Raw genomic sequence first — 12,601 nt, 5'->3', positions numbered from 1 at the left:
ACCCATTACCTTGTTGTTGTTGTTGGCAAAACCCGTTGTTGATGAATGCAGCATCTTCCTGGGTTTCAGGACAATTATTCCCCATGTGGCCAACATTTCCACAGTCCTCACACGTCATGTGTGAGTCTATGGCCTGGACAGTGCCGGTAGCTGGATCGGCGGCACGTCCTTCCAACCTCTTCATGAGGATATCTATTTTTGCAGCAAGCAAATCAGTCTCCTTGACGGTATGCATGCCTTTTTGTGTCTTGCGTCCCTCTCCCCAACTCTGGTTAGCCACCATCTTCTCGATGAGGGCTGTGGCCTCAGTGATTGTAAGGGAGAGGAATGCACCTCCAGCTGCGGCATCGACGTGCCCCTTGCACATGGCCGTGAGGCCTTCATAGAAGTTCTGCAGCACGAGCCATCCTTCCATTCCGTGGTGAGGGCAAGACCGGATATATTCCCGGAGCCTTTCCCAAGCCTCAGGAATGGACTCGAGTGAAGATTGCTGGAAGTTTGATATCTTTCCCTTAAGAGCATTTGTTTTGCTCATGGGGAAGAACTTGGCGAGCAACCCTACGGCGCAGTTGTTCCATGTGTCGACAGCTTCCTTACTTTGATAGAACCATTGCTTCACTTTCCCCGAGAGGGAGAAAGGAAACAAACGGAGCTTGACGCTGTCAGGTGCGACATCCTTAATGATGATGGTTTCGCACAGCTCAAGGAAGTTCCGCAGGTGTGCGTTCGCGTCCTCACTTGGCGAGCCACAGAATTGGTTTGCCTGCACCATTGTCAGCAGGCCAGTGTGGAGTTCAAAGTTTCTAGTCCCGATATTGACAGCGCGCCCAACGGGCACGTTGGCAACAGCGGGGGTGGAGTACTCACCGAGTGACTTGGCCATGACGATTGAAGTGGATGGTGCAAAAGTGACCGATTCTTCTGTCGGAGAAGTACCAGAGGAAGAAACTAATTTCTTCTTGTTCTTCTTCCTTAGGCGTCCTTCTGGATTGTCGATGAAATTTTTCGGCAGGTTGAAACCGCTCATACACTATCCTGTTTTCGTTCCATATAAAAAGGAGGAAGAAAACAACAAAATTAACCTGTTTAAACTATGGCTACCACTGCTTATTATGTAATCAATGTTTATGCCAATGCTAGATGCTTTTGCATTTTCAATTGCCTTCCCTGGCAACGGCGCCAGAAATGCTTGTTGGCGTTTCTTAGCGAAACTATTAAAGATAGAGTTTTAGTCCATCCTTAATAATAACACTAGAAACGTTCTTGGCATGTCCTAACCACCATCACTTCAGAAAGATAAACTAAGGCCTTTTACGGCGCTAGCCTAGGCAGTGCAGTCTGGTACTGATGATTAGAATTGCCAGATTGGCATTCCTAACCATCCTTACTTACGATATGCAATGCTATGGCCCACGCCGTGTGGGTGCACAAGGATTACAATCTTAAGTAAATGTACTTAGGTATGCCAATCGATAGCTCAGTTATAGGAATGAATTACTCTGCAAGCACACAGAACTATCATTGTAGCATTTCAACCAGTGAGTATTCAGGGGTGTCGTATTTATAATTTCCCGTATGTAGGCATTGTGAACGCATCTAGCTTTGGTTATAAACATGATTACTTATTGGAATGCATGGTAGACATAGTATAAACAGGGGTAAGTATGTAGTTTATTTGATAGCGGAAACACATTGGAGCAACCTCAAGGAATAAACGGAAAGCAAAGAATAAAAGAACAACTACGCGAGCAGGCATGGTCGTATACAAGTTATACAACAGATCTGTTAGTAGGTCATCTAGCTAACAAGAACAAGTTGGAGCTAAGTCTCAGATACTGGGGAGATCTCCATAGCTGGTATGCCAGCAAATAGAGACTTTACATGACTCCTACCGAATATCCTAACGTGGGGGAATACGAAGGATGACAGGGTTGTCACCACCCTGCCACCTACCCCTCTGCCCATGGGATACCCGCATATCCTTGGGTCTCCGCATACCCGAGGACCATGCCCGTGTACTTGGAAACACCCCCTAGCCTCCCGGGACCCCAACCCTTCGGATTGACAGGCTCGGCTAAGGGTGACCATTACAGCCCAGAGAACCATTATCTCATCCCTAGTTCTTGCTCTATTCATATTAACTTGATGAACGATGAAGAACTGTGATGAACATATCAAGAATATAGAGCTAGAACTATGAACTAGCTCATAAACTATGATCATGATATGAACAAGACTATACTCTAGATCAAAAGCATAACTATATAAAGAATATAAGAACTTGCTCATGGAGGAAGGCATAATTGTATTCATACCAAGACACTCTTGATCCTCCAAGGAGACAAGCTCTCCTTGCTAGCTTTGCCTTCCTCTACTACTAGTACTAAACTAAAGAGAACAAGTGCTAAGTGTAGAATGTGAGGTGTGTTGCTCCATGTGTGTTACAAATGAGAGGGGAGCCATCTATTTATAGCTCAACTAGGACAGTTTACGAGATCTAAATATAGTAGTAGGTGAAACCGTCCTATGCATGTCGCCATGCAACCGCCAGAAGAAGGTGGGGCCAGGGAACCGCCACCAGGGTTGCGCCCGCAACCTGGGTGGGCCCCCTGGCCACCACCTTCGCGTGGTCGGTTGTGCTCTGGGCCCTGATCCTCGTGGTTACGGATGGGTCCAGTTCATCTTTTGTGGGCTTTTCTGTATTGGAGTTGGTTTGCGTCTTTTCTAAATACGAATTCTTGCATTGCACATTTCTTGTATCTTTTGCACTTTTCCACGTGTCAAACCTGAAAATAGCATATATACCAAAACTCGTGGAAAGATTAGATCAAAGCCCTATTTTCTATTTATTTTTATTTATAAAAAGATATTTATTTTTATATAATAAGCGTCGCCAATAGGGGGCCATTGGCGTAAGACCAAAGCCAGGTGAGTTAAAAGTCCTGACCTCCCTAGCAGAGTGGTAGCCCTGGGAGTGCGGTGCTGATCGGAGCCGCGATTCCTGAGTCGTATCAAAGGTGATCCGCTTGCTCTCCGACGGGAGATGCTTGGGTGAGTGCTAGGAATTACCCTCCAGCTAGATAGGAATCGATTCGAATCGCCGTCTCTCCTGGATAGTGAGAACTTGACAGAGCAGCGGCAAACGTAGCATTCACTAAGTACAATGGTTCTTAAAAATGATATTGATGATAGTAAGGAAGAACATATGATGAATTTGATATGGTTATTATTGTTTGTAATAATCAAGTGAAGAGCTTAGTATAGGTGCTAATCTAGTGGTAGGCTAATGATGATTAATATGATGCTTTTACAAATGGTGTACTATCCACTTAAGATTTTGGTAAATTGTCTGAGTCAAGCCAGCTACACTTATACTCAGCCTTGCATGATCCTTGGTGTCTTTTATGTTGGGTTTGATGGGTAAGTCTAGCTGAGTACATCCTCATACTCAGGGTTTATTCCCACCTGTTGCAGATGATATCTTTTATGATGGCTTCTGCAAGACCTGTCTCCATCCCACGGGGGATGAGGACTAAACCGTTGGGCTCGGTTCTATAACAACTTCGTACCCTGATGCTTTTGGTGGATGACATGAGACTCTGGCAGTAACAAGAACTGATGAAATGTGTGTGTAAACTATTTTGCTTCCGCTACTTCAAAACCTATGTTGTAATAACTAAGTACTTCGATGTGGTGCCACTTCGTGGGCAATGAATGACTATGTAACATCCGCTGCATTATGTTGAACTATTACGATCTTGGTTTGTTGCAAGTTGGTTTGAAGTCCTTCGTGATTTCAGTTGACTACCGGGATTATACGGGCTCAAGTCTGGAAACTTGGTTGCTAGATCGATTGTTTCTACACTTGAACTCTTATAATTTGGTCGGTTCTGTGACAGACACCATCTCAAGAGGTGCAACTATCATGGTCTCCACCTTTGGGACCAGATAAAGCACTTAAGAATTAAGATGGTAAGAGGTCCTGTTTAGAGCACTTAAAATCACCGAACACCACACCAAGAGGTAACATGGTATTTATCTACATTTTCCTATAAACATGAAAAGTATAAAAAAAATATTGATCCTACTAAAAGATAAATGGGTATAAGGAAGTTCTAGACTCTCAAAGCTTAGAGGTTTATTACTAACGCTTAATCAGTTCCATAAGCTTTGTTGTCTATTTGAGCTTCATAGGCTTCAAAGGATCAAAAAGAACTAACAGGCAGAAGGACGTCATGTGCCCTGTCGGAGTACTGTTCGCACGAGGCAAGTGCTGTTGCTAACAACAAGTACCTATGATACTCCAGGAGGATCAATACGTCTTCACTGCCCGTCAGCAATCTCAACAGACTATGTCAACATCCTACTTGGGGGAGAGCAACTTTGTACACCGAGCTAAGTATCCCTTACTCACTTATCTATTTATGCCTAGTGCATTATGACAAGATAAAAAGATGAATTATCTTAGAAACCCAATAAATGCTTTATCTTTCAAAATTAATCTTGCTAGGAGAGCTTCTAATGAATTTGTTAAGATAAACCTCTAGAATTAACTTTTATATGGTGATGATGAATAGTTTCTCTGCTGTAATTCTTTGCAAGGACCTAGTTTTCAACCTTGTACTCTCTTGAGTTTTAGGCACAACTATTTAGACTTAAGATTTGCTCTGAGCCTAAAACTTGTGGGTAGCAAATGCTTGATCTAAGTCCAGGTAGTTGACGGATATGATATGGGAAGCTTTTGAGCCGCTATCAGTCTCGCTCCTAGAGATACAAGAGTTCTGGAGAACTTTATTTTGAAAATCTTAAATTGCTACATAATGAGTTCCTTTATGATGAGAGTTTAAAATTCCTACCATATCCAAATACTGATGCAGATTAGATTAGGAAAACCTTTCCACTTATATTTCAACCTATAATCAATGAGAGTAGTTAAGTTGTGTAGTCCATATGGAACTAGTCATGCAGTTAAAGTCAATATTATGTGCTCTCCATCTATTGATCTTAGCTACTTCTATCCTCAAAAGTATGCAATCACTTTCATCCACCACATTCACTATGTGCTACTTCTGTTCCTAGAAGTACCACCCACATATACGCACTACACTCTGTGTTGTTTCTATCCTAGAGACACGCACCTACGTTGCTCCTACCCTAGGAGTATGCATTCCTTCATTCACCCACACACATTCCACAACCACTTAGAAAATGTTCTGCTCATACACTAGGAGAAGACACCCAAAAATATTCAATGTCTTATTCTACTTATCCAATAAAGCTCCAGTTATCCCAGTTGATACTCCCTACCGTTGTCATTGAATTTAAAGGGATGGCTGATCTCTAAAAAAGAGAGAGAAAAGAAGAGAAAAAGAAAAAAGAGGAAAAAAGTCCCAATGCAAAAGAAAAGAAAGACAGCCAAATCTATGTTCTCAGATCAGGGAAGTATGTTATCCCTAAGGAGCAATTGTAGAATAAGATATTCACCATCAGTTATCACCCTATTGATGGTTCTTAAGTATCAATTTTAATTATCAAATAAACAAGAGAAAGGACCAACATACAAACAATACCTAGAATTAGGGTTTGATCTGACAGAATTGCATGAGTTTTGTTGTTTATCTGTTTCTGCAGGGGGTTATCAGGAAATAAGGAAGAAAGACCCACATGTCGGGATTACATAGAGATATTAAAGCACCGCACAATTTTCTACCATCTAGAAGACTCCAGAAGCCACGAGAACGAAGCGGAGGCAGAACGGGGCCTGGCCCAGGGCGCCTGCCCCCCTCTGGAGTCCAATCAGGACTCTCTTTTAGGATTACGCTCCACCGACCTAAAGGATCAAGGATAACCGTTCAATCAATGTCGGGTTGATCCAACGGCCCACGTTCACCTGAGGGGACTATATAAGCAGACCCCCTGGCCCCTAGAGGAGACACAAGTTCAACATGGAGTTGAGAGGAGCCCTCGAAGGAATACCTCTCCTCTAAATAGACTTAGGGCTTAGCATCCAATGTGAGTAGAATTAGATCTTCTAATTTCTACTAGATTGAGAGAGATAGAGTGGAGGTGTAGATCAGAGGAAGCCCGGCCAGTTAGTGTCTACTCTGAGGTTGTACCTGCGGGATCAAGTTCTCCTAACCCGAAGCTTGCTCCTAGGATTCTTCAGTATTTCGACTTCTAAATAATAGTAAGTTCTTGTTTTATTGTTCTTTGGTTTATGAGTTTACTTTAATCTCTTCGTGTAGAGTTTAGAGTAATCATCTCTAGCGTAGACGTGGTGTTTGGGCTAGGATACTCATAGATATTCCCTGACTAGCTGGACCGTGGTAGTAGCGAGGAACGTGACATTTCCGAGTTACCTTTGCAGACCATATCTCGTTAGCAAGAAGGATAGGGTTTATAGGTGCGCGTTGAACAACCTCTGTGGTGTCTAGATTCGGTAAGCTTCCCCAATAGAACAGTAGATCATCCTTACCAAGGTTAGAAAGAGATTACGGTTGTAGTCTTCTCTATATATCACTCACATCGAGAAACATTCTTTGTAGCCTAAAGGTAAGTAGTAATAGACTAGGTTAGTCAGATGCACTCTTTCTCCTAGTGGTAAAAATATAAATACGATACTCTCGATAACCTCCCGGGTGAAGTCCTAACCGATATCCGTGCGCTTGCGGATCAACTCCTTATTGCGTTCCCAAATATCAACACACCCCTCATTACCATTTTCATTCTTATCATTCACTTCATTCACTACACTCAAATGCATATATGACTTGATTGTATAATTAGTTTCTCTAGATCCATCGTTTAACTATGCAATACATGCAAGTAGGTTTGAATTGTCTTTCCCACCTATGAGCTCCACATAAGCCAATTAGAAGTAGGGTGAGAGAGAAGGCAACTATGTCTTAGTGATACAAATACCACATATTCTAAGAGCAGAGAGAAGGCATACTCACTTGCCTTGGAGAGGATCCAAAAATACCACATATGAGAGACTGGAAAGTGTCATACAAGGAAACTCTAAGTTTTATTTGAAAATCTTGCAAAACTCTAGAATAATAGTTGATCAAAGAGCAGGTAGCATAGTGCTCGACTTAAGTGTTTTGTTTTTCAACTGCCCAACACCTAAGTGATAGCTATAAGCCCCATGGTGAAAGGTAAAATAGGTGAGTCTTGAGTTAGAATAGTTCACTCTAATCTAGAGGGGAGTCCTTGTTTGAATAGTTGTGTACTTGTGTGGCGTCAAAGCATTGTAGCAACTCCTGATCCAAGTTTACTAGTTAGGCTTTGCTAAGGGACTAGCAAAGGGTAAGGTTGGGGGAACTTGTTGATGGTCCTTATTGCCTATTTTATACCATCAACTATTGCTCAATATAACATGATATCAACCATAAAGCATAGTTGTAGGGTTTGATTGTAACGAGTTCCACGAGTTTTTGTGTGCTCACTTGTTTTGTAGGAATATGCAATTTTCCATCAAATAAAAGTACATCAAATAATGATTTGGACTACACCATTGTGTCGGACTCATCGAGACGATCGAAACAAACATATCATTTGCTATATTTGGTGTCCGGAGTGAAAAGATATTAATTTTACAAAATAAAGGAGAATTACCACTAATAGGCCCCACGCCCAAGCAAGGCCCATGACATGAGAAGAGGCTCAGATGGTATGATAGAGGCCCAAGAGAGGCGCTCCAAGCTGCTCTCTTGAGTGGGCTCACATGAGGGATGATTGAAAGGCCCAAGTTGATGTATAATATCCCAACAGAGCAAACAGTTGAAGCATTAGTCCCACATCGCCTATCTAGAAGAGGTGGGAGGCTTTTCTAGGCTATAAATAAAGAGGTAAACCCTCCTCCCTAAGGGCACCACATTATGGAGATGTAGAGGCGTCCCTCGAATGGATGACCTCTCACCTCTAGAGAATTAAGGGTAAACTTTCTAATATAGTAGATTAGTTCTAGTTGAGAGTTAGGGAGAGTGGCGCTATGCTCGGGTTCTGGAAGAGTCTTCGGGAGGAGTCTTCGGAGGAGACATCAGAGTTCTGGTATATCTTTGTATATTTTCTTGTAAGACTTATGCTTTAATATATTTTATCTTCTCTATTTACTTTTATGCATTATATTTTATTGGTTAGTATAGATGTTATACTTTAGCATAGGATCTCCGCTCGCATCGGGTGCTCTAGTTATTAATTGTGACTAGAGTAGTAATTTGTAGCAGAGACATGGTGTCTAGACTGTAGGTTACCTGAGATTGCACCCAGTGCTACGGATAGTTGTGGTAGCCACAGGTGGTGACAGCCCTGACGGCCGACGTATTCCACCACGTTTGGATTGGTGTTGTAGGAACATAGTGTGATTGCTTTACCTGCCATGAATTAGTTATTATAGAACCCTAGTAATAGAGAAGTATTTAGGAACCTTAAACTCTCTCGTTGTCCTCTCACTTTAGCTGTTTACTCTTTTATCATAGAATTCTCCGGTGTGTGTCATATTTTCATAATTCCTATCATCTATTATTTACCCCTACTTTAATCTAGTTGGTGTATTAGTTAGTAGATACATGATGGTGAGCTATCAATATCTTTATCCATTATTTCCTAGTGCTAAAATATAAATAAATGATACCTGGAATACTCCCAGTAAAATGCTACAATGGTCTTCTGTGCGCTTGCGAAATCCTTCATATTTTAATTGTGCATAAGAAATACCAACAGAATGCGTACTCCCAGGGTAGGAGGAGCATAAGTGCATGTCTCAAGGATAGAAATAGCACAGAGTGTAGTGCGTATATGTGGGTGGTTGTTGGTACCCCTTATCTTATAAATATAAACATCATTTTAATAAATAAAATAAATAGATGGTAGGGCTTTGAACTAACCTTTTCACAAGTTTTGTTGCAAATATCAATTTCAGGTATGACACGTGGAAAGGCGCAAAAGACACAAGAACGTGCACTTCAAGAAAGCGTATTCAGAAAAGGCACAAATCAAAGATAAATGAAAAAGGCCACCAAAACACCAAACTGGATCCATCCGTAACCACGGGAAGGATTAGGGCCCAGAGACGAACCGACCACGCGAAGGCGGTGGCCAGGTGGGCGCACCCCTCGTGGCGGCAACTCGGTCCCACCTTTTTTAGGCGGTTGCATGGCGGCATGCATAGGACGGTTTCACCTCCTACCAAATTTAGATTGCCATGAACCGTCGTTGTTGGGCTATAAATAGATGGCTCCACACCATTCAACACACACACCATCATTTGGAGCAATACACCTCACATTTCTACACTTGTTCTTTAGTTTAGATTCAGTAGTAGAGCAAGGCAAAGCTAGCAAGGAGAGCTTGTCTCCTTGGAGGATCTTAGAGCTTCTCGGTATGAATACAATTCAGTTCTCCTCCATGAGCAAGTTCTAATATTATTTATATGATTATGCAATTGAATTAGAGTATAGTTGTGTTCATATCTTGTTCATAGTATATGAACTAGTTCTTAGTTCTTATGCTATGTGCTTGATGTGTTCATCCTTGTTCTTCATTGTTCATCGAATTAGTATGAATAGACAAAGGATTAAGATTGGGGTAATGGTACGTTGGGCTGTGATGGCCACTCTTAGCCGAGCCTGTCAATCCAAAGGGTTGGGGTCCTGGGAGGCTAGGAGGCGTTTCCAATTATACGGGAGAGGTGCTCGGGTATGTGGAGATCAATGGATGCGCGGGTATCTTTCGGGTACAGGGGTAGGTGGCAGGGTAGTGACAGCCCTGTCATCCCTGGTATTCCCCCACGATCAGGTATTCCAGTAGGAGTTTTGTAAAGTCCCTATCGGCTGGATGTCCAGCTGCAGGGATCTCCCAGAGCCTCAGACTTAGTTCTAACTCTAGTTATATTGATTAGATGTTCTACTAACAATTCTTTGCATAGTTATATAAGATCAATGCCGGCTCAAGTAGTTGTTCTTTATTTCTTTTATTTCCTTATTTTCTCTTTATTCCTTGAGGTTGCCCCGATGAGTGTGTCCACTATCCATATTTTAAGAGTCTGCCATGACCCCTGATTAGACTATGTCTACCTATGCATCTCAATAAGAGATCATGCCACAAACCAAGCTAGATGCATTTGTTACGCCCTCCTACGGGATTAAATACGATAACCCTTGAATACTCACGGGTTGAAATTCTACAATGATAGTTCTGTTCGCTTGCAGTTTTATTCTTTATATTCATGAACTATTGATTGGCGTACCTAAGTACCGTTACTTAAGATTGTAAACTCTGTGCATTTATCTGGCGCCGTGCTACAGCTTTGCATATCGTAAGTAAGGATGGTTAGGATGGCCAATCCGTCATTCCTAATTATTGTTACCAGACTGCACTGCTAAGGCTGGCGCCGTTAAAGGCCTTGGGTTATCTCTCTGACATAATGATAGTTATGGTATACCAACACCCGACATTTCTGTTGCCATTGCTAATGATGAATTTATAGTCTATCTTTAGTAGTGACGCTAAGAAATGCCAACAAGCATTTCTGGCGCCGTTGCCGGGGAGGGCAAAGAACAATGCAAACATCTAGCCTTGGCATTTAGCATTGATTACAAAATAAGCATTGGTAGCCATAGTTTAAGCAGGAAATTTTTGTTGTTTTCTTCCTCTTTTTATTGGAATGAAAATAGGATAGTGTATGAGCGGGGTTTCAACTTGTCGGCAAACTTCAACAGCAATCCGGAGGCACTCCTAAGGAAGAAACCAACTCATGCCATTTCTTTCTCTGCCACGCCGCTGACAGTCGAACCAATCAGCCCCGCACCGTCCGTTTCAACCACCATGGCCAGGACACTCCACGACTATTCCACCCCCGCAGTCAACACTAGGAATGGAAACTTCGAGCTTCGCACTGGCCTACTCACGATGGTGCAGGCAAACCAGTTCTGTGGTTTGCCAAGTGAGGACGCAAACGCGCATCCATAGAACTTCCTTGAGCTATGCGAAACCATCATCATCAAGGATGCCGCACCTGAAAGCATCAAGCTCCACTTGTTTCCCTTCTCCCTCTCGGTGAAGGCGAAACAATGGTTCTAACAGAGCAAGGAAGATGTCAACACATGGGACAAATGTTCCACGGTGTACCTCGCGAAATTTTTCCCCATGAGCAAAACAAATGCTCTAAGGGGAAAGATATCAAACTTCCAGCAGACTTCACTTGAATCCATTCCTGAGGCTTGGGAAAGGCTCCAGGAGTACATCCGGGCCTCCCCCACCACGGGATGGAAGATTGGCTCGTGCTTAAGAATTTCTACGAGGGGCTCACACTCATGTCAAAGGGGCACATCGACACCACTGCTGGAGGTGCGTTCCTCTCCCTGACCATCGAGAATGCTATGGCATTAATTGAGAAGATGGTAGCCAACCAGAGTTGGGGAGAGGGACGCAAAACACAAAATGGCATGAATACCATGAAGGAGACGGATCTGCTTGCCGCAAAAATAGACATACTAATGAAGAGATTGGACGGACAGACCACTGATCCTACCATCGGCACTGTCCAAGCCATCGACTCACGCATGACGTGTGAGGAATGTGGGAATTTTGGCCACATAGGGATCAATTGCCCTAGAACCCAGGAGGACGCATCGTTCATCAACAACGGGTTCCGCCAACAACAGCAAGGTAATGGGTGGAACAACCAGAACCGCCCCCAAGGTAATTACTCCAGTTTTAATTCCTCCCAGTCTTTGCTGAAAGATCTTGTGCTAGGTCAGGCCAAAATCAATGAAAATCTTGTGACCATGAGAGGGGGTAAGACCACTCATGATCCCCCTTATCCTAACCATAAGACACGAATGGTGCCACGGCAACGGGAGGAAACACAGGCAGAAGGGTTGGCTCAACCATCAGAAGAATCCATGGAAGACGAGCCGACCCCAAACAACTATGGGGACACCACGATGCTACCCTTTCCCACAAGAGAAAGGAGGAAGAAGAAGGACGGAAATGAACAGTTCCTCCGCTTCGTGGAAATGGTCAAAAAGACGCACATTAGTGTACCGTTGATGGATGTCTTGCATATTCCGTCCTACTCCAAGTTCATCAAGGACATCATCAACAAGAAGCAACCATTGCCGTCCACTAAAGTTGTCAAGCTGACAGAAGAATGTAGCGTAGCTATACTCAATGAGCTGCCTAAGAAGAAGCAGGATCTTGGGTGCCCCACAATCTCTTGCTCAATTGGGGCCCAGCAATTTGACCACGCCCTATGTGATTTGGGGTAGACTGTGTGCGTCATGCCGAAATCAGTCTTTGACACGCTAAACTTCACCAACTTGGAACCAACCACCATGACACAACAGTTGGCAGACTCGTCAGTCCGGTACCTGGTAGGGATTGCTCAAGACATCCCTGTCAAGATCAGAGGACACAATGTTCCAGTGGATTTTGTGGTGCTCAACATGGAGCTCACTAAAGAAACACCACTAATCCTGGGAAGACCATTCCTGAGTACGGCTGGAGCATAGATTAATGTTGGGGCTGGAGAAATCCGCTTCAACATTAATGGCCAAGAAGAGAAGTTCGAGTTCAGGCCACGCCGTCAACAAGAGTG

The 12,601-nt window shown here is 43.2% G+C and overlaps 1 protein-coding gene across 1 annotated transcript; it reads left to right on the top strand.

The window, feature by feature from the left end:
* On the top strand, positions 11,268-12,272 carry LOC8061301. Its single transcript, XM_002440841.2, has one exon. The coding sequence runs from the start codon at positions 11,268-11,270 to the stop codon at positions 12,270-12,272; it is 1,005 nt and encodes a 334-aa protein (XP_002440886.2).

This window comes from Sorghum bicolor, chromosome 9, assembly GCF_000003195.3.
Source record: "Sorghum bicolor cultivar BTx623 chromosome 9, Sorghum_bicolor_NCBIv3, whole genome shotgun sequence".
Taxonomy (NCBI): domain Eukaryota; kingdom Viridiplantae; phylum Streptophyta; class Magnoliopsida; order Poales; family Poaceae; genus Sorghum; species Sorghum bicolor.
This window is presented reverse-complemented; position numbering and strand designations above follow the sequence as displayed.